General features: G+C 51.8%; 1 protein-coding gene across 4 annotated transcripts in view; it reads left to right on the forward strand.

Moving 5' to 3' along the window:
* The window catches only part of SRGAP3 (SLIT-ROBO Rho GTPase activating protein 3), an 84,112-nt gene that overhangs the window by 50,400 nt on the left and 6,946 nt on the right, over window positions 1–26,766 (forward strand). The window contains exons 5-18 of one of the 4 annotated variants that reach the window (XM_017827096.1): window positions 2,826–3,011; window positions 4,453–4,581; window positions 10,444–10,665; window positions 11,128–11,229; window positions 11,460–11,657; window positions 12,967–13,051; window positions 15,218–15,245; window positions 17,292–17,394; window positions 19,185–19,245; window positions 19,650–19,727; window positions 20,744–20,878; window positions 23,824–23,929; window positions 24,177–24,404; window positions 25,284–25,363. In XM_017827096.1, the coding sequence (XP_017682585.1) occupies window positions 2,826–3,011; window positions 4,453–4,581; window positions 10,444–10,665; window positions 11,128–11,229; window positions 11,460–11,657; window positions 12,967–13,051; window positions 15,218–15,245; window positions 17,292–17,394; window positions 19,185–19,245; window positions 19,650–19,727; window positions 20,744–20,878; window positions 23,824–23,929; window positions 24,177–24,404; window positions 25,284–25,363 (1,741 nt within the window). The other 3 variants (XM_017827097.1, XM_017827099.1, XM_017827100.1) reach the window with 3 other exon arrangements.

Consider the following 26,766-nt stretch of genomic DNA (forward strand, 5'->3'; position numbering starts at 1 on the left):
GATGATGAAGCATGAAGAAAAATTAGGGCCTGTGGGGCAAACAGGGTCACCTCAAGTCTGCTTGGTGCTGGTCAGAGATCTGTCCTTGAGCCAGGTGAAACAGGCCTGGCTGCACCCCTGGCTTGAGGTGCTGGGGGTGGCTGGGGGCACCTTTGGGACAGAGCTGCTGTCAGTGTGGTCAGTGCAGCACGTTGGGTGCCCACGAGAACTGTGACTGCTGATGAAACCAGACACAGGATAAGGACCCGGCTCACAGGACACCAGGATGCTGCTTGAGAAACGTCACTTGTCTGCTCTCAGCACAGGGAAGTCACTTCTCTCGTCTCTGTCCAGGTCTTTAACTGCAGCACATCCGTGCCCTGGCCCAGCTGCTTTTTAAGCCTCTCTGAGGGGAATTCTGTGCACTGGGCAGAAACTATAATTTTTTACAGGCTTCTCAGGCATTCACTGTCTCAAACTTAAGCCAAAGCAACCAAATTGATTTTAGCTCAGCCTTGTTGCTGTTCTGATGCAAGTCACCCTGTGGACTCTGTATGGAAAGAACCAAACCCAACCCATGCTGACTTCAATCAAAAAGGAAGCAGATGACTTTTGTTCTGAAGTGGAGATGCTTGTGAATGGTTTTGCACAGAAACAGTTCAGCTGTGAATTAAAACCAGCTTCATCCTTTTGGTTCCTGCTTACAGACTGCAGCAGACAGGTACCAAGTTGGAGCCTGTACAGGCTGGATGTTCATGGGCCTGAGCCTGTGCCTGACACAGTCACCCTGTTTTTGCTCTGGCTCCTCTGCTGGGTCAGAACCTTGGGGATGAGCTGTTCAGAAGGACAAAGCCCTTGCAGCTGAATACAGCCAACAGTGCCATTTATGGCCGCTATTTTGGCAACAGCCTTTATCCAGAACGTGTAATTAATATGGCAAACACAGCTCGTGTTGTTAAATAACTAATGAACATTGGAACATATTTTTCCTCCTCCGCTGCAGCTAATTAACTGATTTGCAGGAAAGCTTCCCAGGCCGCAGCTGTGGCAGTTTGTCTTTGTGACACAGCAGTGCAAGGCAGGGACAGTGTGACTCGATTGCAGGCACTGAGACAGCGCGAGGGAATTGCGGGTCGGGGGCCGATTGCTGCAGTGCACGTTGGCCCCGGCCAAAATCAAGGCACATATTACACAAAAATATCCCCTGAATTTCCAAGCATGACCTGTGTGATAGGGCAGCTGGTGAGGTGCACAGTGAGCTGTTTAAGGTTGGGTAACAGTCCCATAACCTTTAGATTTCACAAAAGTCCTGCAGTTTGGATCCCTGTTATTCATTGGGCTTCTCTGTCATGTTGTGTCTGGGCCTCTCTGGGTGCTGCAGAAACCTCTCCTGTTACTGCCTGATGCCCTTGTGTGCAGCATTTTGCTTTTTCACTTTCCTCTGAGTATTTTATAAAAAGATGGAGATGGTGAGGTTAAGGAGGGCTCAGTGAAGCCCTCTGATTGTTCTCCTTGGGAAAATCCTGGGAATTGTCTGTTTTACGTGTGTCCTGTGACATTCGCTGCAGAACCTGCAGTTTGCAATACATGGCTGGAATGTGCATTATAATTTGCAGGGTTTTGCAATGAAGTAGCTCAGGGCCAAGGCAGGAGCCTTTGCTCACTGTCCCTTGCCATTGCCTGCAGTCACATCTCCCCGCGGTGGCACATCCTGTGTGGCTCCCATATGGCATTTGGAGCCCGTTTCAGCCGAGGTTTGTGCTTGGCAGGAGGAGGGATCATGCGGCTCAGCCTGACCTGGTCCAAGTCAAACACTCCTGGGTCCTGCTGGCAGCCACAGCTGAGGAAAACTCTGTGTTTTCTTCATTAAGCCTTGTGTAAAATTACTCTGCCTTTGTGGGTTCCTGCTCTGTCTTAACCCATGAGGCTCAGGCAGCCCATCCCGGGGTGTCCCAGCCAGTCCCAGTGAGTCCCAGCCCTGCTGAGGCTGATCCCAGTGAGCAGTCGGGCCCTGCAGGCTGTGTCAAGGCAGTGTGAGATAAACCATCCACATCCCAGAGGGAGATGATGGAAGGGAGATGAGGGAAGGCATAAAGAGAGAGAAGCAGTTGGGTTCCTCTTGCCAGCTTCATTAAAATGATCCCAGTGTGCCCTTTGGGCCCTTGTATCTGAAAGGGAAAGCTGCAAGGGTGGAAGTTTTACCTGCAGAGAGTGTTCCTGGCAGTGGATCAGCATCATCCCTCCTGGATCTGGAATGTGAAGGACACGGTGCTGCTGCACCCACTGGTGCTGCCTGTGCCTGCTGGCGGCAGCAAGAGAAGGATAAGGTGGTGACAGGAGACAAACCCCATTTTTGTTTGGGAATTGCAACTCCTCTACTTCTGGATGGTCCTGCTGTCAGGGTGGTGGAGCAGGGGCTGTGTGATGTCTTAGCAAGTCCAAGTGGAGGAACAGATGTGTTGGGTCAAAAGGGAGTTCAGGGTCACTGTGGCCTCCTCACAGTCACTTGTCATGGAGACCCTTATCCCAGCTGCAAAGCACTGGAGGTTATTCCTTGTTTCCCTCTTGGCAGACACACAGTGCTTTGACTGCAGGTGTGTGCTGGGGACACGTCTCAGCCTGTCCCCACAGCAGGACCGAGCTGGATCGTGGTTCTTACACCAACCTGGAGCTGCTGGAAGTAGAGCTGGGGATGGGGTTAATCTCACAGGCTTTCCCTCCCCATCTTGCTCCTTAGTGCTGTAGTGGCCTCCACAGCCCCTCTGCGCTGCCCGTGGCTGTGGCTTCCCCTGCTCTGGTGCTCCTGTGGCCACGGGCAGGCAGCTCACGACCTCCTGTGTCTGCAGGTGATGAAGACCTACCACATGTACCACGCAGAGAGCATCAGCGCCGAGAGCAAGCTGAAGGAGGCGGAGAAGCAGGAGGAGAAGCAGTTCAACAAGTCAGGGGATATCAGCGTGAACCTGCTGCGGCACGAGGACCGGCCTCAGCGGCGCAGCTCCGTCAAGAAGATTGAGAAGATGAAAGAGAAGGTGGGTGAGAGGGAATGAGTGGAGAAGCCTGGCTGGGGTCGGGGCTCTTTGTGGGCAGGGTGTTGGCTCCAGCCCTGTCCATGTCCATGCAGCCATTGCTGTACCCTTGGAAAGGGGTTAGGGAGGACGTTGACTCGTGTGCGTGTTCTGCTGAAGGGCAGCCTGGGGAGGCCATCAGGAGTCTCTTCCCTGCACCTGACCATGGAGAAGTGCCAGGAACAGCTCCTGTCAAGGAATTGATCCAAAGTCAGGCTGGCCCAACAAGGACAAGGGACACCAAGCGTTGGAGGGGTTGGGGGACCTACACGGGAGCCACGTGGCCACCAGTGACACCTTCCCAGCTGGCTCTCCAGGGGAGGGCAGAGACGGGTGGCTGGAGGGGCCTGGGGGCAATGGCTCATGGAGCACAGGGCAGGCAGGGGTGGTGGGAGCACCTCCTCCAGCAGCTCTTGAGCTGGGGCTTGCTGGGGGCTTGGCTGTGCCAGCTGGGACCCTGAAGGCTGCACTGAGGAGGGCAGTGCCTTGGGCTGTCCGACTTGGCTCGGGATGCATTGTGATCCAGACACTGGACCCTGCTCTGAGGAGTTGGGGCTTGTCCATGACTGATTCTTTAAAAAAAGTGCTTTTAAAAATGAACAGCAGCCCCAGCATTCCCTCAGTCACAGACTCCTGACAGCAAAAAAAAGGATCGATCTATAAAATACCAGTGTTCTTCCTCTGTGGGCTGTCTGGGAGGGAAAGTGCAGGGTTTAGATGGCTTTGCTAGGCAAAACACTTCACACCATTCCAGCCTCAGCAAATCTCCCCGGCCTCAGGATCTCCACAACTGCAGTTTTTGTGTTAATTTTGGAGAAGAAGCAATAGCTTCCCCAGCCATGCTGCATTTGCTCACAGGCTGGGACATGTGTAGCAGTGCAGTTCTTGGAAGGGTTAATCTTTTGACTCAACCTTTGGAGCAGGGATCTGCCTCAACAGATGTCCCGGATCTGGAGCACATCTGCTTTCCTACAGAGTTTTGAATTCTGGGTCCTGTTCTAAATTGTGTTGCTTGGGCCTCTAGGCCAGATTCCACTTTGATACAGCTGCACACATCTGTAGCAAGTCCAAACATATGTCAGTATTTCTGCAGGGGAAATCTGTCCCTCTGATTTTGATTGATGCCAAAACCCCCACGAAGGTGCAGCTGAAGGAGCAGCAGCAGCAGCTGTGCTCGGGGGCTCCAGGTACCTCTGAGCAGGACACACTTGTCGTGGCTGACTGGCTGTGCCAGGGATGTTCACGTGGGATCTTCACCCTGGCAAGATCCCTGTTTTGTCCCGAATACCAAATTTTATTAATTCCCTCATCACACCCAGTCTGCAGGGTGCTGTGGGGCCCCATGGCAGGAGAAGCTGTGCCAATACCATCCTGTTTGTGCTCTGACTCTGCTTTGCTTTTCCAGAGACAAGCCAAGTATTCTGAAAACAAGCTGAAGTGTACTAAAGCCAGGAACGACTACCTGCTGAACCTGGCAGCCACCAACGCCGCCGTCAGCAAGTACTACATCCACGATGTGTCCGACCTCATCGATGTGAGTGCTCCCTCCCCTGTGCCCCCCAGCCTGGCTGGGCCCCTAACTGCGATGGGGGGGTGTCAGGGGGTCTTTCAAATACGCTTAACTGGGGCTGAAGATGTGCTGTAACTCAGATCTGTCTTGGGATGAGCCAGGCGAGCCCAGCAGTTGGTCTGTATTTGAGGCAGAAACACTTGCCAAGGTCAGACAGCCTTGGTTTTGGTGCTGAAACAGAAGGTTTTTTCTTTCTACTACTTGGTAACTTTGGTGGCAGTTCAGTACGTGTGGAAGTGCTGTCCTGGCTGGGGAAGGTGCCTTGGGAGCTTTATCTCAGTGCTCCTTGCAGGGAAGAGCCTCAGGGCAGGAACTGCTGAAGGCTGGTTTCATGGGGATGACAGGAACTGAATGTGTGTGTGTTGGTGACTCCTACAAACTGCTTTGAGATGATTCAAATAAGGGATTCACCCAGAGAAGAGGTTCTGGTTTCTTCCTTTAACGGGCATCCCACAGTGTGCAGATCGCACAATGCAGTTTCTTCTGCCTCAGTGAGCACATAAATAACTGAGCTCCAAGCACTGAGTTACCATCATTACCTAAATGCACAATTTAAAAAGGTGCTTGAGTTTTTATCTCCTTTCTTAACCCACTAACATGTAGTTACTCTTCTGAGAATTAATGAAGTCTGATGCAAAACCTCTGATGACTTTGAGATTTTGAGATATGATAAAATATTCTTACTAGTTCCTTTTGTTCTCTTTATTAAGATGTGTTAGAGAACTAGTAGCTTGATTGTGGAGTCATTTGAATGGCAAGGTGTGAGAACACCTTCATTTATCTGTGGGCTTTCTGTTTTTGCTGTGTATGTTCTCTCTTTCTCTTGTTTATTTATTTTAAAGCAAGAATGACTTATTTTCATGGAGTTTGTGAGACTTTGATTTCCTGGAGAGTTGCTGAGTTCCACTTTAGCTCTGGCTGTTTATATTATTCCTCCCAACTTTATTTCCTCGCTGACACTTCCACTGGAGTCAGCAGATGGCTTTTCTCCTGCACTCCAGGAATCCCTTTGGGGACTTTCACTAAAGCATCTCCAACTCGGAGCAGGGAAATTCCCCAGGTTGTAAATTCTGTTCACTAAAGAAGCAAAATATTGGATGTGTGAGCTGCACGTGGGTGTCCTGGTTCTAAATCCCCAGAGGAAGAGCAGTTTATCTGAACAGGCTTTTGTACAAATTCAGTGTATTTTGCAAGGGTGTGACCAGAAGGGCTTCAGCAGCTCCAGAAGGGGATCCCAGTCGTGGGGTCTCAGCCACCAGATCCCACGAGTGCTTAAGGGGGTCTGTGTAGGACACCTGAGCCCATGGAGGGAGCAGTCTGTGGGAAGAGTGTGGGTGAGAAGGGGCTGGATGGGAGAGCAGAGCTTGGGGCCTGACAGGTGCCCCGATGGATGGTGCGTGTCGTGTGTGTCCCCGCGCTGCAGTTACAGATCCCACAGTTACAGATCCCAAGGCTCCTCCTCCCTGTGTCCCTGCGGGATGGTGAGGGATACACCAGGCTCTTTCTGGACATGGGAGGGAAGAGGGGGCTCTTGCCACGCCCTCCATCTCCAGCACAAATGGCCACATGCAGCAGCTGATTTCACACAAATCCAAACCGCCAGGACAGAATTGGCAGCAGCCAAGTCAGCAGCGCTTCCCCCATCCCAGCTGGCTCAGTGTCATCTATCAGGCACAGCCTTGTCATGGCTCGCGCCCTGGGCGTCACCACGGAGCAGTGACTGGTGACAAAGCTGTGCTCTGATCGCTGCCCTGGCGAGGCAGAGGGTCCCAGCTGCTCCGGGAGAGGGTGGGAGGCCTCCAGGGCCACGGTTTAATGAGAACTGTAAAGCCCATCAGAGGAGTCGTGAAGGGGTGCGGAGCCGTCTGTGCCTCTGTCTCCAGTGGCCTCGTTGTTTTGTCCTTTAGAAAGGAAGGAAAGAATACAGAGATGGATCAAATTAGCCTGGGGCTGGCAGTGCACCACGGTGCCTTTTTCTTTGGACGACACGTGTGTCTGTTTAAACGCCTGGGCTCATCTCATTTCTGTCATTAACTGTGTGACCAAGTTAATCTCTTTGGCCACGTATGTGAAGTGGAGATAAAGCTGCTTATCCATCCCTCTGGAGTTCTGTGGGAAATGGCTGCAAGATAGTTTGAAGTGGTCACAGGAAAGATATTGCCAGATTGAGCAGAGAGAAGGGAACAGTCAGCAGCCATACAAGCTGATCTGCCAAAATGTGTGCAGCCTCCTCTGAGGCCTTCTGGAGCAGCAGCTTGCTTCCCTATGGAGTAGTGTTTGCTGTATCCGAGACAAACAAGCGGGGAAAGGAGGGGAGCTCTGAGGAATTTAATGTTACACATAACTGCCAAATTGTTTGGTTCCTGGAAAAATTAGCTGAGTCAAGTTAGGGAACAGAAACATCAGTCAAAATAGTTATGCCAGAAATCTTCAGTTGGGTTTACTGGCCTGGCTGGGCTGGGCTTGGAGCAATCTGGGCTAGTGGAAGGTGTTCCTGCCCATGGCAGGGGGGTGGAACTGGATAATCTCTAAGGTCTCACCCAACTCAAACCAGTCTGGGATTCTGTGATTTACTTGCCTCACAATTCAGCTCTGGGTTTTGAAGCAACATCAAGAGAGTAGAGGCTAGAAATTACAATATGTGTATATTATTATATATTATGCATATAATTAAAAATAATGCAGAATATTTTTTAAATAAAGCATAAAGAAAAATGTGGAAAAGAAGGAGCAGAGCAAATGAGTAGGCTGTTTGTTTGCAGATAGTGCTGGGTCCTGTGGAGACAGAGGCATTACTGCTCTGCATGGGGAGTGAAGTGGTCACTGACAGGGGTCACTGACTGTGGGTGCTCTGGGGTTACTCTGGGGTGGCCACTTGCTTAGGTGAGGTGCATTGGTGCTGGTGGCCTCAGCGTGGGCCTGGCTGAGCTGTGTCGTGTGCAGGTTCAGCCTCCCAAATAACAGAGGGACTCAAAGTTTCTGGGCCACAGACCACTGTGTAACCCATGAGGAAATGAGGCAGAGGGATCAGTAGCTGGGAAAGCATTTCCTTCTCCCTGGAGCCCAAAACTGCCCCCCAGTGCAGCTCTGGGGTGGGCTCTGGGAGGCACACATGTATTTGGCTGCTTTTGCAGTGTTTTGGCCAAACCCAGCTTGCCTGAGCTCCAGGAGCCGGTTTGTTTTTCAAGTGGAACACTGGGATATTTCCACCCCTCACAGGGTGTTACCAGACGTGATGAATTAATGCTTGGGGAGCTCTGAGCTCGGCAGATGAAAGGCGCTGCAGGAGGGCTGGGGATTATTATTTGTGGTTCTAATTTATTTGCCATCAAAGGAATGAGAGGGCTGAGAAAATGCCATTTGTTCTGGGGCTGGGAGCAGCAGTTTGAAGTCTTTTTCTTTTTCTTCTGCCCTCCCCATTGTGTGTTCCTCTGGGAATTGTGTGGAAGTCTCTGCTCTGTCTTTTCTTCTCTGGGCACCCGTGTGTGAAGCAGCCGGCACGGTGCTGATCTCCAGGGACTTCAAGGGCTGTGCTGTGTGCAGGAAGTGCCTGCCCTGCTTTTCAGGAGCAGCTGATTTCTGGGCAGTGCAAGTCACCACTGGCTTCAGTGCGAGCCCAGCAGCAAAGGAAAGGGAAGATTTCACATGGAATTTTTCCCAAAAGCTTCTGTCAATGCCCTGAGCCCGTCTCCTTGGGTTCTGTGGCATCTGGTGATTTGCCTTTGTAATGGATCCGTTTTGTGTGCTTTGGGAACTCCTACCCTCAGACAGTGGCACTGTTTCCTCCTGGCACTGTTTTCTGTAGCCAAGTAGCTGTGATTTCAGGGAGTGGAAGAACCCTGGTGAGGTCTGGGAGGTGCTGGGGAACAGCGTGGTCCCGTTCCCGGGGCGCAGGACTGCGGTCGGCTGGTCGTGGCAGGAGAGCTGGTCCTACCCTGGTGCTGGCATGAGGGTCCCAGCCCTGGTCCCTGCCCTGTCTGCCTGGCAGCACCTGGGCTGCATCGTCCTGGCTCCAGGGTTTCCGTACAATAGATGTACGGGTGTTCATGCTAAAACTGTCCCATGAGAGAGACAGCACAGGATGAGGTTTTGCCCCAGGTGGTGAATGGAAATTTGTCTTTTCCTCCTTTTTGTGTTGTTTGTTATTTTTTTTAAGGCAAGGCTGTGCCAGTCCATAACTGCCTATACTCTCAGCTAATAGGATTAGAGGCTAAATAGAAGCAGGAGAAGTGGAGGGTTATGACAATTCGATAGTTTCTACAAAACTCATTATTGCACAGGGGGGTTCACAGCTTTTAAAGACTAGAAGGGGACAGGAGTGTTCGCTCGGGTACCTGTGGGGGAAATTGGGAATCAGCCCCCTGAGGCTTTGCTGATGCTGCTTTTAGCAGAGACTGAACCAAACACAGCCCTGCCGTGACGTGATCCGAGCTGAGCAGTGTCTCCTCACATCAGCACAGAGCACAAAACGGCTTCTTGGGTTGGAGCTGCTTGTGGCAGCTGAGTTTTCAGATTTCACTTTGAGCCTTCACAGAAAGGGTTGTCAGGCATTGGAACAGGCTGCCCAGGGAGGTGGTGGAGTCACCATCCCTGGAAGTGTAAAAGCCTGGACATGGCACTCAGTGCTCTGGTCTGGTTGACAAGGTGTTGATTAATCAAAGATTGGACTTGATCATCTTGGAGGTGTTTTCCAACCACAGTGATTCTGTGATTCTGTGAATACTGACATTCTAATGCAGAATCACTTTCTGTGCCTTTCTGCATTGGTTCAGTAGTGCCTGTGGGTGTCCCAGAGCTGGAGAAGGTGCCTTTGAAATGGCAGCTCCCAACAGGGAGTTCTGCAGAAAAGTTGGGCTCATTTGGGTCACTGGAATTGCAGTGCAATCCTTCTCCTCTTTCCTATAGCTTTTGTGCCATGCTGGTCCTTCCAGCAGTGCTTGTGGTGGGACTACACTGTGTGGCAGCAAAGCAGCTTAACTTCTGCAGTAGAAATTGTCCTCTGGCAGTTTTCATGTGATAGGAGTGATTTGCTGGCAGTGGTTAGTTTGATGCTGTGGCCGTGGGAGGTATTTGAGGTGTTTCTCACAGGGTCCCTCTGTTTCTGCCGTAGTTATCTGACTTTACATCCTCTGTCAGGAGCTCCAGCCTCTCTTATGTCCCAGAAATACATGTGCTTCAGATTTGGACTGCAGCCCTTCTGTTGCACTGTGCTCTCCTTCCAGCCCTGCGTGGCTCAGGCTGAGGTGCTGCTATTCTGCTCTTCCTGCTTCCAGCATCCTCTGTCTCGCCTTTCCCTGCAGAACAACATCTGTCAACCTCCAGATTTTGGGTGGTGCTTCAGTTCTGTCCTTGCCCCCCTCCTGGGGTCGCCTGCTTGCTGCTGGTGGGCCTGGAGCCCTGTGGAGCCCTGCACTGGGTCAGGCTCTGGAGAGGACTGGCACAGGGCTGCCAGGAGCTGCTTCTTGCTCAGCTCTGATGGAGCATTCAGAGCAGCAAGTCCCTGTGCTGGTGTGACATTTAACATGCCAGACTCAGTTAGAGTGAGGAGTTTAAAATGAGGCTTTTGTCTAAGGTACAGTATTTTAGCAGCAATTAGCTCTGAGTTTTATCATTTTCCTCAAGGTAGACATGAGAGTGATCAGTTATGCATGAGGAGCTGCTCCGTGGTGGGAGGCAGGCAGCTGCCCAGGGAGGGAGCAGGGTGTGCACACACTGCAGGGCACGGTGTCCAGTGCCACTTTGCTTTAACATCCCTCTGTGTCTGAGAACTTTGGAAAATGGTTTGGGAGTGCTTGTGTGAGCAGACCCTCCCTTGGTGTCTCTCAGTGCTGTGATCTGGGGTTCCACGCCAGCCTTGCTCGGACCTTCAGGACGTACCTGTCTGCCGAGTACAACCTGGAAACCTCCCGCCACGAGGGCCTGGACATCATTGAGAATGCTGTGGACAACCTGGATGCACGGAGCGACAAGCACACCATCATGGACATGTGCAACCAGGTCTTCTGCCCGCCACTCAAGTTCGAGTTCCAGCCGCACATGGGGGATGAGGTAACGGGCTCTCCTGTGGGGCTGCAGAGGGGCCTGGCCTGGCCTCCCCTCCTCTGAACTATCACTGTGAAATTGTTCTGGGCTCTTTATCCCTCCGTGCTGCCTTCACACACTGCTGTTCGTGTTTCCTTTCCTAATGAGACTCTTGGCTCATTAGGGTTTCTCCTTTCAGGCTGCCTCTTGCTCTGTGTCTCTCCCAATTAGGGAGCCTGTGGTTTGGCTCTCTCTGCCCCACAGATCTGTACAGCGGAGCTTTGATTTACCTGCTGTAATTGGGAGATGGCAGAGTGAGGGGTAGAAAATGCTCAGTGCTGGACCAGGTCCAGGGCACTGCTGATGGGAAATGGGGCGATGCTGCCTCCGTGGAGGCTGCCAGGAGCTTGTGGGGGCTGGAGGGAATTGTATGGGTATGCAAATGTGTGTGTGGTGCCTGCATGACCCACGGAGTGTCTCCTGTGTCAGGTGTGTCAGGTGAGCGCCCAGCAGCCTGTGCAGACCGAGCTGCTGATGAGGTACCACCAGCTGCAGTCACGACTGGCCACCCTCAAGATAGAGAACGAAGAGGTAAGAGGGGTCTCGCATTCGGCCTCACGGGCAGCACTGCTGAGCCTTTCTCCCGTCACCGGGGGTTTCCTGGTGGGCTCAGGTGTGGAACCCTCCTGAAACAGAGCTGGGAGTGCCCACAGACCACGGCCAGCGCAAGCCCAGGGCTCAGGAGCTCTCTTGGTTGCTTTGGTCCAAGATGTGTCCCTTTGCCAGTCTGCTTCAAACCCACGCTGTCCTGTTTCCCACAGGTACGGAAAACGCTGGATGCCACAATGCAGACCTTGCAGGACATGCTGACAGTGGAAGATTTTGACGTTTCAGATGCCTTCCAGCACAGCCGCTCCACTGAGTCCGTCAAATCAGCTGCGTCGGAGACCTACATGAGCAAAATCAACATCGCCAAGAGGAGAGCCAACCAGCAGGAGACAGAAATGTTCTATTTCTCAGTGAGTCCCAGCTCAGGCTGTACAGGACACAAAGCATTAATTGCCAGGGCTGAGACCCAGTTAAGTGCTCGTTAGTGAAGAGCAAGAACCAACTGAGTCTCTTTAAGTGCTTGTCTTCTCTCAGAGTTGGGTCCAGAATGCATTTCAGTGCATTTCAGTGGCAGGGCAGTGCACAGGGACTGACAGCCCAGGATCTGCCTCATTCTTCTCTTTGAAGGAACAAGTGGAGTGACCAGTTGTGACCAAAAACTTACCAAGCACCGTAGGAGAGGCTCAGAGCAGGGCGCAGCCTCTGGCTGTGTGTCACCTTCCAGGGGCTCTTCCTAGAGGCCTTCAGGACTGTGAACTATCAGCCAGGCCTTCCCTCTCTATCCTGCACAGCTGAAATTTGCCCTTGGCCCATGGATGAACTGAAGCCACGTGCACCCCAAGGAAGCCACGAGAGCCAGGCTATGGGGCATTGGGCTGTGGAGTATGTGCCAGGAGAGGGGCTGTGTGTGCTTGCCCTGCTCCTGTGCTGCACTCCCAGGCAGAGTTGAGGTCTTCATTCTGGTACCTGAAATGCAAGGAAGAGCCATGAGTTCAACAGGGACCCTCATTTCAGCATGGGCCATAGACTACAGTTAACAGCATCTTGTGATGCATTACATATGTGTAGAAAAGCTTCGAGTTTCTCTTAATAGTAGTAATATTACAAATTGAGGTGGGGTGGGGCAATTGCAATTTTCATTTGGAGTTGTGCTTGGGATTATGTTAATGCTTTTTGCAGAAATTTGATGTTTCCCATTCTCTTTCATTTTTCCATATCTGCCTCCCTCTCTCCTCTTACCTATATAATGCCCTCATCTGGAGTGTTCCTGGGTGTCTTACAGCCTCACAATGGGAAGGGAGCTTGTGCTGCATAGTGTCACCCAGACAGGGAGCACCTGACAGTCCCTGCCCTGGGAGGGCTCAGGCTCTGGAAGTTCTCCTCGGCATTGCTTTTGCACAGAGGCGAAGCACTGGCATTGCAGGGAAAGCCTCTTTGATTTCCCAGGCCATTCCCAGAAGCATGACAAAGGAAAGCCAGCTTTGAACTCTGTTCTTTGGCCCTCCCTGCATTCCCAGGCAGGAGGTGCAGCACCAAGGAGACTGGGCAAATAAGATCACCAGGCCAGTGACTGGAGCAGGGAGAAGTGATCAGACTGAGCCTGACAGACTCCTGAGCCCCCTCTGGCAGCCCAATCCCCCTCCAGCAGGCCCCAGGCAACAGTGAACGTCAGTTATGGGCTGTATTGCATAACCCACCTTGTTTGTTTTGTAATTACAGAAATTTAAGGAGTATCTGAATGGCAGTAACCTCATCACAAAGCTGCAGGCTAAACACGACCTGCTGAAGCAGACCCTGGGAGAAGGTGAGTTGGGGTCAGATCTGGGGAGGAGCCTCCATCTCCTGAGAGGGTTTAAACCAGGTGTCACTTGTCAGCCTCACCTCTGTGTGTTCTTCAGTGACTGATGGGTCTGTGTCTGGCTGCTGCTGCTCACCTGAGCTACATGTAAAAATCATGATTTCCTTAGAATATTACTCCTCCCACCTTTCTTTGGGAGTGCACATAGAGAAATCTCTTTGAGTCTGATACTGAAGTGCTGAGTTACTTCTTCAGCAGCAGAGATTCCCACCTACTTCCATTCTCTGCCTCTCTAGTTCCTGTTCCCCTTCTCCTGCCCTCACTGCAGCCCTGACACAGGTATTTCCTGGCCCTTGATGCTGTGTGTCTGTGTCACACATTTGCAGCACCCTTGCTGATTTAACAGGCCCCTTGTCCCCAGCCATGGGTTTTTTAACTTGTCCTAAACAAGAACTGCAAGGACATCCTTGTTTTTAAACCAGTTTTTCCTCAGGAGACTTTTATTCCCCCAGATAATCTCACCAGTGTGGTTCAGAGCAGCTGCACACAGACAGGCTCCACACAGCAGAGGGACAGTGGCTTCTGAGAGGGCAGCGAGTGGCTCCAGGTGGGACCCACCACTGCTGGAGTGGTGATGCCACCACAGCCCTGGGAGAAGATTTTAGCTCTTTAAAGGGTCTAAACCAACTGAATTATTTCCAGTGTAAGGAAGATGGAGATGAGTTGGTGTCCTGATTCTCCCAACAGGAGAGAATATATTTAAATTAAAACATGCAAATGGTCCATGGCCTTATTTTAACAATACAAAAATTGGACTCCTCATCTCAGAGTAAAACAAATAAATAATAGATTTTTGTCAGCTGTTTTGCCAAACATGTTTTCTTTGCCAAATTTATTTAACCTTAAAATCCACCTTCTAATTAGATCCTGTGGTGTGTTCCACTCAATGAACACAGAACCAAGTCAGGCACAAACTGTGAGCACAGGGGAGGCTCCAGGGCATGTACACAGGGCTGGGATACAGCACTCAGGCTCCTGTGGACTGGGGCAAGGGGTGAGGAATCTTGGGGAGGTTCATTGTCACCATCCTGGTCTCTCACCCCTGAGCCACGTGCTGCTGTGCTCAGGAGGGAGATGCAGGGTCAGACATTTCCTTCACTAGAGCTGTGCAGAAGCAGCTGTGGAAGATCCTTACATGAAGCTTTCTGAGCTTCTCCCAGGCCTTGGGATTGTTCTGCTCTGTAGGCATTCAGCAAATATTTAGCCCAGAAATACCAAATGCTGCATTTCAGTGTGAGCTGATTCTTGTTAGGAAGGAGTCTGGATTTGCAAACCACTCATGTGGAGTTGTTTGCTGTTTCAGTGAGGAATTGGCTGCCAGCTTGCTTTCTGCAGGTGCCAAGGGAGAGCAGGAAGGAGGCATGTGCAGCCAAGTGCTTCCTTTTATGTGTCTTAGCAAAGGAAGTATAACTCAGCTTTCCTGGCCCTGGGAGAGAGGCACAAACAGCATGTGAAATTAGTTTGGTTTTTTTCAGTGGATTGACAAATACTGTAAAAATTGAACAGATCTAATCAGCAGGGATCTGCTGGCATTTATATGACATCCAAATACTAAAAATACACAAAGGGAATGGGAATATTGACAGCCAGGATAGAGTCTGCTCAAAGCTGATTGATGGGCTGTTATCTGCCAGGAGAAACTGGGGAACCGAATACTCTGCTGCTTTCGGGTGCTGTTCGTGGCCCCCTGGGAGTCAGATGATCCCTTGGCCTCCCTGGGGCTCCAGCCCTTCTCAGGCTGCCCTGTTCCTGCTGGGGCTCAGCCAGTCCTGGCTGGTGCCCCATAGCCCATGCTGTGGGCCTGTAGTGCTGCTGGGTATGGGCAGGGAGGGCTTCACATGGCAAAGGAACCAGTGATGTCTGTGGGGACTGCAGCCCCTTTCCCTCTCCCGTGGCCGAGTCTTGGTTTTCTAATCTGTCTTTTAGTGATGGGGGCTTGTGTAGCACAGCTGGGCACCTCCTCTCCCCAAATGCAGCTTCTTTCTGTCAGAAGCCGTCACCTCGGGGTGGAGGAACCAGCAGTGAGGGTGTGAGCACCTGCTCAGGTGTGCTGTACTGCTCCTGCACTGGTGGCTGATGTGGAGGGATGATGGGAACTTGTGTTTCTTGCAGGTGAAAGAGCTGAGTGCGGAACAACCAGGTGAGCACTTTCTTCCCCTTCATCTGCTCCTGGGGAGGGCTGGTGCTGGCAGGAGGGCTGTGGGAAGAGGGGTTTGCTTTGCTACTGGTGCAGCTTGGTGGGGTTCAGAGTTTCCAGCTCCAGCCCCTGTGCTGGCAGGCTGGTGGTCCCCATGCCCCACATCCTGCTTCCCAGCTGCATGGCCTGGAGTGCCTGGATGAGGGGGTAACAGGCAGGCCCTTGGTTCTGCTGCAGTGTGGTTTCTGGCTGGCTGGCTCTGATGTGCCTGGACGTGCCATGTCAGCACAGTGCCGTGCCCTGGAGCGTGGCTGAGATCAGGTTGTGTTCAGGCAGGGTGACACGAGGGTGTCCACCCACTCCCTGCCATTCCTCTTGGTTTGAGGACTTTGATATGGCCCTGAAAGCCTCTCCCAGCTCTGGCTGCTTTGCCTGGGAGTGCAGAGCGTGCCTGTATCACAGGCTTCATCCCTCTACAGCAGGAGATAGTGCTGGGGTGAATGTGACAGGAAGGAGGCTTTGATCCATGTCCAGTTCATGAAACATCTCCACAGAGCTCCAGTGGCTTGCCAGGAGTGTACTGGTGTTCTGACAGCAAGACATGAGTCAGCAAAGCCTCCAAACAGCTGCCCAGAACATGGACAGCCTCTCTCTGTGTGAGCTTGTTCCAACCTTGTTTCAGCATGTAATAAAATTTACAATACAAACAAAAAAAGCCCCATTCGCTGTTAGGAATGGTGGAGCAGATGGTGCAGCCTGGGCTGCCTTGCCAGGCAGGAAGGAGGCTCCTTGTGCCGCTGGTGCCAGGCCCAGTGGCATCAGGGCATCAGGACAGAGAGGGGCTGTCGGGACAAGAGGGACCTTCTGAGACTGAGGGCTGTGCAGTGTGTCCCTGCCCTGGAGCACTCTGAGGAGCTACCCTGAGCTGGGTGTCAGGTGTGTGTGTGTGCAGTCATGGCTGGGTGTGTGTGCAGTCATGGCTAGGGGCTGAGGACACAGCTCCAGGGGTGTGCTCCCCTGGTGCTCCAACAGGCAGCAGCCACTTCTGCTCCTTAGCTGCCACTCAGAGGAGTGTTTGGAAGCTGTAGGAATGTTGAGTTGCTTAATTAGAGGCGTCTGATTAAGGAACCAGCAGACCCCAACCGTCACCTTTGCATTGAGCTCTGCATAAATTGTCTGTGACCACTGCAGTGCCCTGTGAGAGCTCTTGCATGTGGGCTCCCAGCACCCAGCTCTGGATGTATGTGCAGTCGTGTTCTCTCCCCTACAGACATCGGTACAGCCTGGGGCAGAGGGCAGGGCACAAATCCATTTGGGATTTTGTGGTGCTTTTCTCCCTTTTCTGGGTCTAGGCTCTGAATGTCCCTCATTATCCGAAGGAATCAGACTGGGAATAGCATTAATGAGAGCAGCCCTCCAAAGCCCTGAGCACTGCACTGAAACCCGTCACAGGTTTCCCTGGCCTCATTTGCAGCAGTGATGGGTGTTACCCTGGCTGGATCTCAAGCAGGGTCTCAGGGTCTGTCCCTGTCCCAGACAGGCCCCTCAATCCCTAGCAAAGGGGAAGAAGATTCCCATCCTTGGGATTCCCAAATGGAAGTTAGACACAGGAAGATGGAGGTGTTCCTATTGTCCTCTTTCTGGCCTCCTTCTGTGAGAAGAATGAGATCCAGCAATTTTTAGCAGATTTTTAGCAACAAACGGGAAGACCCCAGCATTTTCCAGGGGTAGCTGTGGTTTATTTGGGATATATCAAGGAACTAGTTGAAATCCTTAGCTGCTCTTGGTGCCTTTTCAGGCTGAAGGAGTGCTGAGCTGGTGGAGGATGGAGGAGGGTGTTAAAATCCTGCTGAGCACCAGTGCCCTCAGTTTGCAGTGTGTGACACAGCAGCGTGAGTGGCTGCAGGGCACGTGGAGCCACTGTCCAGGTCCTCACAGAGAGATTTTTCTGTTTGATTTCTTAGGCTCAGTCATAACCTTTGAGATCTCACCCTGTCATTGCATTTATGTTGGTGTTGTGTTGACTTATTTTGTTCCATTTTCTCCCAGGCCCCCATGTCTTCCCCCTAAGCCACAGAAAATGAGGAGACCTAGGCCTCTCTCAGTCTATAATCATAAACTCTTTAACGGCAATATGGAAACGTTCATTAAGGTACTCGCTGGCTGGCAGGAGTGTCTGTGAACGCTGGGAATGGAACAGTGGCTCTCCTGTCCTGGCTGCTCGCTGTCCTCGGGGGTCCCTCCGGCCACCTGCCCCAGCCGGCGTGGCCAGCACGGCTCTGCCTCGGTGACGATTTCTCTTCCCGGCTCCCCTTGCCCCTCGTGCACTCCCCTGTGCCAGGGTAGCAGTGAGGGCTGGCCGGTGGCCAAGTGCAGTACGAGACAGTCCTGGCTGAGTGTCCCCATCGTCCTGCTGCTCCCACCCATCCTGGAAAGGAATGGCACGACTGCGGGAAGGATTTCCAAAGGCAGCGATGCTGTTCCAGTTGCAGTGTTTAACCCTGTGCTGGAGAAAGCTTTAGTGAAAACAGTGTAGGAAGCAATAATGACAAGCTGTTGGATTAGGTGACTAATAGGCATTGTTCAGCTCTGGTTTATTCCCTCAGGCTCAGCCACATTCCCAAGGGCAGTGTCTGTACACAGCACCCCAGCATGGGGAGTACAGGCCTGCTGGCAAAGCTGCTAATCCCTTTAGGACTTATGATTACTCCTGACTTAAACTGGTTTATAAAAAAGTAATGCTCATTAAAGCCTAGCCTGTTGAGCACTGCGGAGGAGAAATTATGTGCTCTAGAAATCCATCTGAGCCAAGGGGTGTTCCTGCCATCAGAGACCCCTTGAGGGATGGCCCAACCCCTGGGATGTATGGCCCCGTAGGGAGCAGGGCTGTGGGTGGCTGCCCGGTGGTCCCCATGTCACCCAGTGCCCCCAGGGCTGCCAGGTGTCCCTACAGTAGGGCAGCTCTCCCAGAAACTTGCCTGGCCTTGTCCTCGGGCTCCTGGGAATGCTACAGGTTCAAGGAGGGAGGAAATCCGAGAGGCTGTCCCTGCAGGTTGCCAAGGCTGGGTGCAGTGTGCTGAAGGGTTTGGGAGGGAGGGTGGACATCCCAAAGGCCTGGGTTGGCCCTTGCTAAGCTACTGTTGCATTTGAGCGTTCATGGCCTCCGAAGGAGATGCTTGCCTCTAACTGAACTTATCCCTGCTTAATCTGTTTTCTTTTTCCCACTCTGCTGCTTTTTTGTGTGCTCAGAGGAAGGAGGAATGCACGAATGAGGAATCAGGTATTTACTGGATGCCTGTCTGTGAGATGAAGGGACTTGCCCGGAGTCCCTGTGCTCTGCTGGAAAAACAAACAGAGCCCCAAAGGGAAATAAGTGTCCACTCAGGCTGTCAGACACAGCCCATGTTTCCCTTGAGCCTCTGCCATGAGGGACCTGGGGGGAAACAGCTTTGAAATAAAAGCCCAAACTCATCTCTGGTTCAGACCCAAGCACATTCCATACACTATGGTGCTTGTTGGGTTTTTTAGCACCTGCTGACAAGGGCTCTTTCCTTCAGTGGAAAATACTGTTGTAAGCTCTGTTACTGGAAGCTTGTTCCATTAGCTAGGTATAGCACAAGTTTTATTTCAGCTCAGCATTCCACCTTTGGGATGGAACAGCTGTGATCCTTGCAGCAGTCCCCTGTCTGAGCCAGACAGGGAGCAGCAGTGTTTCACACACCTTTAGTGACAGCTTCTTTGTACATTATTGGCTGCACACAGTATCCTCAGCGCTCTTTGGTGGCTCCATGTCTGTAACATCTCCTTTCCTTGCCTGTCTTCTTACTAAACTCCACGGCACCGATTTTCAAATTTCTGATTTTACCATCTCTAACACTTTTCCTGTGCTTTGTTAGAAATAAACCAGTCATTTTGTCCTTTTTTTCCTTGCCTTTCCTGAAGGATTCGGGACAGGCCATTCCACTTGTCGTAGAGAGCTGCATCCGCTACATCAACCTGTACGGTGAGTTGGCTCAGGACATCCACAGAGACCTTCTGCCCAGGAACAAAGCCCTTGAGTGAGCAGTGAGGTCCTGCAGAGAGCCTGGGGGTGCCTGCAGCCCCTGCTCCGTGGGCTCAGCTTAGAATTCCAGTCACGTTGGCTGCGATGCAGCACTGGATGAGTCGCCAATATTTAGGTCTTATTAGCACATACCCAGGTTACATTGTTTGCTCAGGACATGAGCCCTTTCAGCACCTTGATCTGGGGTTCCTGCTTGGAGAATATGAGCAGCAGTGACGCACATTGGACTGTCCCCACTTGCTCTGAGCCTCTCCAGTGCATAAACTCCTGGGTTCTGCTGTTTTTACCAGCAGCTACTGCCCAGCAGTTCCAAAAATCTCTCCTAAAGTGTTGTTCTCTTCCAGGCCTCCAACAGCAGGGCATCTTCAGAGTCCCTGGCTCCCAGGTGGAAGTCAACGACATCAAGAACTCGTTTGAGAGAGGTGTGTAACCAGGCTGTGCAGGTACAGCGGGACGCCGTGTCCGAGCAGGGATCCTTGGTGGGAGCTGGTGTGTGCTGGGTGCATTAGCTGTGGTGTAAGGCCTGTGTAAAGCCCTTTCTGCTATGAGACACGAGGAGGGTTTATCCCCTCTGGGTTTCTCAGTGTTGTATCTCTGGCAGTAGCAAACAGTCACCCGAGGAAGGAGTCTGAGAAGTAGGGGTAGGTGCAGAGATCTTTTCCACAGTCATTAAGAACACAAGAGCCATAAAACAGTTTGGGGGATCCTTCTTCCTCCTCAGCAGTTTGCCAGGGAAGGAGGAGCATTCCCACCCTGGTGGCAGTGCTGGCTGTGGAGGTGCCAGTGATTCTGTTGAGAAAATCAAAACCGCACTGAAGGTGCCAGGTGAGACAGGGCAGAGCAATCCTGCTGTCCCCAGTGGAGGGGAGCTGCGACAGGGACAGCCCAGGTGGGAAGAGTGGCCTAATGTTAATCCTTGAGCAGCATCAGAAAGATCAGGGTGAAGGTGGCCGGGCCAATGGATAAGGCAGTGGTGGGATTGTCAAAGGCTGGATTTGGAGGATTTGCACATACAGTTTAAGAGGAATCTACATCCCTTGGGCATTGAAAGCCTTTCATAGATCTAAGTCACTACAATGCTGTCTAGAACCATTGGGTCTGTTCCAGAGGCATAATTGCTTCCAGTCAAGCCTGTCCCCTCAGGCTCTCACCCACCGTCCTTCAGACCTGCTCAGCTCACTGGGCTGGTGCTTTAAATGCAAACTGCACTGGGCTGGAAACCTGAAGGGGAGGCGATCAATAGCATCATCATCCTCAGGAAAGGTTTGAAATCCCACCCTAAACTGGTTTTCAGGAACCACTCAGCATTGGCATTGCATACAAGGAGGGTTTCTGAACCCTGTGAAATTGGAGGGTTCCACTGAGTGAGGAAAAAACCATTTGCTGTGCTAGTCCAGCTTGATAGTGATACTGGACATAAAACCTCTTCTCTGGACAGGTGAAGATCCCCTCGCTGATGATCAGAATGAACGGGACATTAACTCAGTGGCTGGAGTCTTGAAGCTGTATTTCCGAGGACTGGAAAACCCCCTCTTTCCTAAGGAAAGGTTTCAAGATTTGATATCTACCATAAGTAAGTACCTGTGACAGCTCTTTGTGGAGAACAGGGTGGGTAAGAGAAGCACTAAATGGGGGGCAGGCACACCTGAGTCTTGCAAACAGGGGTTTGTGCCGTGAGGAGGGCGGCAGGTGGGCAGTGGGAATTGTTAGGGAAGGACATCAGGAGTGTGTGTTGGCAGTGCTGGCGGGAGGGAGGGGGGAAACATCTCACTGTGGCTCTTTTGAATTCTCCCCAACATCATGAGGATCCCCAGAGCCGTCTCCAAGCTTAGGCCAGGGGGCTGCACATGCAGCAAGGCTGTGTCCACATCTGAGGGTTGCTCGAGGGGTCATTAATGGTGTGATGGGGGTGGCTGCTGTCCTGCTCCTGCTGCCTCAGGTCTGCACAGGGACGGTGGTTGCCGTGCCTGTCACCTCTCCAGAGCTGTGGCTCCTGGACCCACCAGGGTTTAGCTGCTTTAGCTCAGTGGCTAAAGATAGTGAGGGTCAGGAGCTCCTGGCTACTCGCAGAGCTGCTGCAACCCTGGAGTCTGCAGACCTGGTTGTTCTCCATGTGTTTGCTGTATGCATTTGCTGTCCCAAAGAAAACTAGAAAGTGCTTTGGGATGAGCAGAGGGAGAAGCTGAGGGGCTTTGGGACTGATGTCAGGGAGAGCCTGGTTGCTTCTTGTTCTGTCCTGAAATCTCTCAGTTCCACATATTCTGCTGCAGGATCAGCTCTCCCAGCTGGGGTGTGCTTCTCTCAGTACCTTGTAGCAATGACATTTATTTATTGGCAAGTTGTGGAAATTATTCCACTGGGGGGAAGGAAGGAGGCAGAATGAGTCTGATGTTTCAGAAGTGATGGAGGTGCTGCATGCTTTGGCTACAGGGTGACTTTATTTTACAGGGGAAGTATCGGGGTTGTTTGGGGTTGGGGTGTCTTGGTACGTGGGTGGTTCAGGGGCATTGACTGGGAATGTGTGCTCAAGGCATTTGTTTGGCTTCACTGCTCATGACTCCTTCCCCCCCTTTTGAATGTGCATGCTCATAACTGCTGGGGATCTGGTGATGTCAGGGGAGACAGATGATATCTGGAGGGGACTTGTGCAGGGATGGGCTTGTTCCAGAGGAGAGGAATGTACTCTGGTTTCTCAAGAATGGTTGGTTTATGTAGCAGCTTTAGGAGATTCATTGTTGCTGTTTTGATGTGTAAAACAGCACAGCACACCTGTGAGACAAGCAAAGGAAGCTGGTTCTGCACCAGTTCCAGGCCCTGGACAGGGATTTTCAGCCCAGCTGGTGCTGGCTCTGTCTGCCTTTCCCAGGGGGCACAGCCCAGGAGAAGGGGACGGGTCTCCTCTGGTGCCAGGACTTGTGCTTGATGATGTGATTGCCTGTGTGCTTGCTTGTGCTTTGGCACTATCCCTAATTAATGCCAATTTGCACAATTTATTAAGCTTTTGGGAGCTTTTTGTTGCAAACAGCATCTGTTAATTTTCCGGATGATATTCTCTGTCTCTCTCTCTCTCACTTAATTTTTCTCATTTTAGCAAGAATCTTCCTTTTCCTCATCTTTCTTTTCCTGCTGCTCCTGCAACCTTTTGATTAAAGATAGATTTTCAATGAATTAAAGTGCTTTGTTCCCATTAAGAATCTGGCCTGAAGTGCAGCTGACTTTGTGCCACACAGACATGCACAAACACAGGCTGTGCAGTCAGTGTCCAGACTAAGCAGAGTGAAGAACTCTTCCTTTTGCTCTTGGGGGCCTGAGGGTTTATGTGGAAGCTCCTCAAAGGCACATGGGCAATAAATGGGTCAAAAGGCCCTTTGTCAGCAGAGTCCACACAGGGCTGTGCCCGTGTGTACAGTGATGATGGTTATGCTGTTAATTCCCAAGTTACAGCCAGTCAAAATGTTTTGCTCAGTGAGAAAAGCAAGTGCCTCAAGAGTTTGTTCCTCTGGGTTTCAGAACATATACCTGTTGTCATAGGGTTTCATCCAGTTTGTATTTATTTGTTGGGGGTATTTTTAACTAACATCCTCTTTAGTAAAACCAGACTGAAGAAGGAGAGAACCCACCAGGCAGCAGGATAAATCCATTCCTCAAATGGAAAAATTCCCTAAATGAAATATTATAATGCTTTCCATCTTGGTACTGAAGCCAGATTTTACTCAGAATTATGAGCAAATGGCAGCCCAGCTACATGATATCAGTGATTTTTATTGTGATCAGCAAACTGCAGTTTGAGCCAGCACAAGCACCTCTGTGTGATCCACCCACTCCCGGAGACTCCGGTGCTCATCCTCTGCTTCCTGTGCACCAGCAGCTGCAGGATTAACTCCACAGAACACACAGATAGCCCAGGGCAGGACAGCCCTGGGTCACTCTCCTTCCCATGGGAGGGAGCAGGTTTCTGACAGCAGCTCTGGACTCTGTGCATCTCTGTGGAGAGAAGTGAATCCAAAAGTGTTGACTCAGCACTGGTTCAGTTAATCTATTTCCTAGGAATTTCTAATTCCTATTGAGAGCAGTGGGAGACAGGAGTGGAAGGGCTCAGAAGGACCCAATGCATAATCCAGAAGATTCAGATGAATAAAAACCTCATTTAAAAATCTGCCCTAGAAAATCAAGAAGTGCTCCATTTCCAGTGCCACACTGACTCAGGCTTTTGAGGAACAGAAGAGTTGTTGAGGAATGAACTAAATAATGCATAAACACTTATTTTAAAAATAAACTCATGGAAATGTCTTTATTTGCTGTTTATACTGAACCTGAATGTATGAATTCCCCTGTGGAGGAGCACTGTGCCCCATTCTCTGCTTGCACCTTAATGCCAAACCTGTGGATCACGTCTGGACACAGGGTGTTGTTTTTCTCACTTAGTGGGCCACTAGATCTGGAACAGGTCCCTCTGGTGCCATGCTGTCTGGTCCTGAGAAGGTTTTTAGGGATGTGCTTTCTATTCATGTGTTCTAGAAATGGAGAACCCCGCTGAGAGAGTGCACCAGATCCAGCAGATCGTCGTCACTCTGCCTCGGGCTGTCATCGTGGTCATGAGATACCTCTTTGCTTTCCTTAACCAGTGAGTCTGTCTGCCTCTTCCACTGAGCTTTTCCTTGCCCTCTCTTTTGTCAGGGTTTCCCTGTCTTTGGGGCACGAGTGCTTTCTGCTGTTGCTGTGGGGAGTTGTATTTGGTTCTTCCCCAGCCCCCTGTGCTCAGGGCAGGGGGACAGCCCGGTGCTGGTGCCTCCCTGGGCAGTGGGGTTGGTGGTGGTTTTGGGGGTGGATGGGAACGCTGGCACGGCAGCTCCCTCCCTGTGTGCCTGCAGCCTGTCGCAGTACAGCGATGAGAACATGATGGATCCCTACAACCTGGCCATCTGCTTCGGGCCCACGCTGATGCACATTCCCGACGGGCAGGATCCGGTGTCCTGCCAGGCCCACGTCAATGAGGTCATCAAAACCATCATCATTCACCACGAGGGAATCTTCCCCAGCCACCGAGAGCTGGAAGGGCCTGTCTACGAGAAGTGCATGACTGGAGGGGAGGAGTACTGGTAAGGTTCTCTGCAGGGTTCTTGGATACAAACACCTTCATCAGGTCAAGAGGCTCTTGCACCCCGAGCCGAGCAGTCCCTGCTCATTTGATTTAGTACTACCAGTTAAAACAGGCAGTTTAACCACGTATTTCTTTTTCTCGTGCTGACTCAGCATTATAAACCTCAGTAAAAATTTCAGGAGAAATTCTTTCCAGTATAAATACTAGTATTGGTGGAAGATTCTTTCAGCTCTGGATCAACAGAAGTGTATCCAGAGCAAATCAGAATTTTAGGTCCATTTTATCCAGATATCTCCTAGGCTGGAAATTTTGAGTAAAGACACATAGTACCACCATGATCTGCTGGTTGGATGGAATCCCTCAGCCTGAGGTCAACCTGAACCTTCCAGTTCTCTTTTTTGCTGGAATTCTAATCTCACATTCAGGTCTGGGTTTAACAAAGCAGGATTGATAACACACTTGAACTAATTTCTGTGCAAGTTTTATACATTTCTGAGACCTCACCTTTCCTGACCCTGGTCACCTGCCACCATCCTTCCTAGTGCAGCAGATGATAAAGTGCTAAAGCTCGCTATGAGTGAGCAAATGGGACATTTAACTTGGTGCAAACACTTTGTGTTTGTTTTGCCATATACGAGTAAAGCCATAAGAGCAACAGAACGTGACGTTCTCGGCTGGAGATCGTGGTGGGTTTGGTGTTCTCGGAGGAAGTTCAGAGATCTGCTGTGATGTAAAGTGACCATCTCGGTCCTATGCAAACTAAAAACACAACTTCCAAGTATCTCTGAGGCCAAAATGTCCCCCAACAAGTTGTGTTTGCAGAGTGCCCCGGGAGCAGGGTCTCACTGGTGGGTGACAGTGCCGTGTTCCCTTGCAGCGACAGCCCGCACAGCGAGCCAGGCACCATCGACGAGGGGGACCACGACAACGGGACGGAGCCGCACACCAGCGACGATGGTGAGCAGGGCTGAGCAGGGCCTGGGTCCCTGTCAGCAGAGCTGGGTGTGCAGGGGAGCAGCCTGCAGAGTCGGGAGAGAGGTGGGATGGGCTGACTGCTGGCAGAGCTGAGCAAGGAGCGTCTGTGCTCCGGGCCGTGGTGCTGGAGCAGGAGGCAGCACTTCCCGTGTCCCAGAGGCACCAATGGTGAGGGGGCAGTCTGGGTGAACCTGCTGGCACTGCTGTGGGGTAGGGAACGCCCAGCCCTGTGGCTCTGTTCCATGGCAGGGTTTCCTGTGTTGGAAGGGCACTGGGGAGCTGAGCACCCTCTGCCTCCCTGGCAGCTGCTGCCTCAGTGCTGTCCTGCCCTGGCAGAGCACATCTGCCCTCAGAGGACTGCAGGGAGGAGGAAGGGCTCACCTGGCTGGTGGGGCCATGGGAGCTGGGAATGGCCCAGGGAAGGGCTCAGGGCCTGCTCTCAGCTCCAGGCAGGAGCTGACAGGCCTTGGCAGAGGAAGGTGAAGGAGCTGCTGTGCAGCCAATTTCACCCTTGGGTGGCCACGTTAATGGCTCCAGTTGGGGTTTCCGGGTGATTAACTGCGGGTCGAGTGTAGAGTAGAGGAGCAACTTTATTTTGTGAATTTACATATTCCCTGTCCCCCTTGCCCTGCACACACTCCCTGCTGGGAGCCCAGTGTTCTGGCAGGGCTGTGGGAGCCCTCCTGGCTGCCTGCCAGCTCTATCTCCTCCAGAACATTCCCACTGATGCCTCTGTGGTGCTCCCAGACACTGCTGTCGTGTGGGGGTTGCTCAGGGTGGGGAAGATGAGTCTGCTGAAGCAGCCTGGCCTGTCCCAGGTGGGGCTGGAATGGGCAGGTGTCTGGTGCAGTGTCTCCCGTGTCCTCCTCCAGTGTCCCCTGCTCTGTGTGAGTTTGCATTGGGTCACACCCTGATGGCTGCTGAGCCTGTGGGCAGTGATGGGGCAGAGCAAGTTTCAATGTTTAATGAGAACATGGCAGATCTGGAGGAACTGGGCACATTTGCCCTGTTTGGCTTTGTCATCACCTGTCTGCCAGTCTCCAGGTGGGGATTAAAATGATTGGTGTCTCAGATCATGAAGGCACGTTAACGCCTGCTGGCTGGCTCTGACAGTGGCAGGGGTGGCACGAGGAGGAGGGGGCAGTCAGTGAGGTGGTGTTGCAGATGGGTGCAGAGCAGCTGTGTGGCTGGAGCTGGTATCATCGTTTCCATGGGGATCCCCAAAGGGGCATTAGTTGCTCATCAATAATTCAAGCCAAACTGTCTCCAGGATAAGGAAAGAAAGAGAAGGTAAGCAGGGTTTGGTCATACAGCATCTGACACAGCTTGACGAGATCCCAGGCTGGTGGATAATGGGGTTCTGTAACCAAAGGCAGAAAATAGGA

The sequence above is a fragment of the Lepidothrix coronata genome, unplaced genomic scaffold (genome assembly GCF_001604755.1).
Source record: "Lepidothrix coronata isolate B3197 unplaced genomic scaffold, Lepidothrix_coronata-1.0 Scaffold134, whole genome shotgun sequence".
Classification (NCBI taxonomy): domain Eukaryota; kingdom Metazoa; phylum Chordata; class Aves; order Passeriformes; family Pipridae; genus Lepidothrix; species Lepidothrix coronata.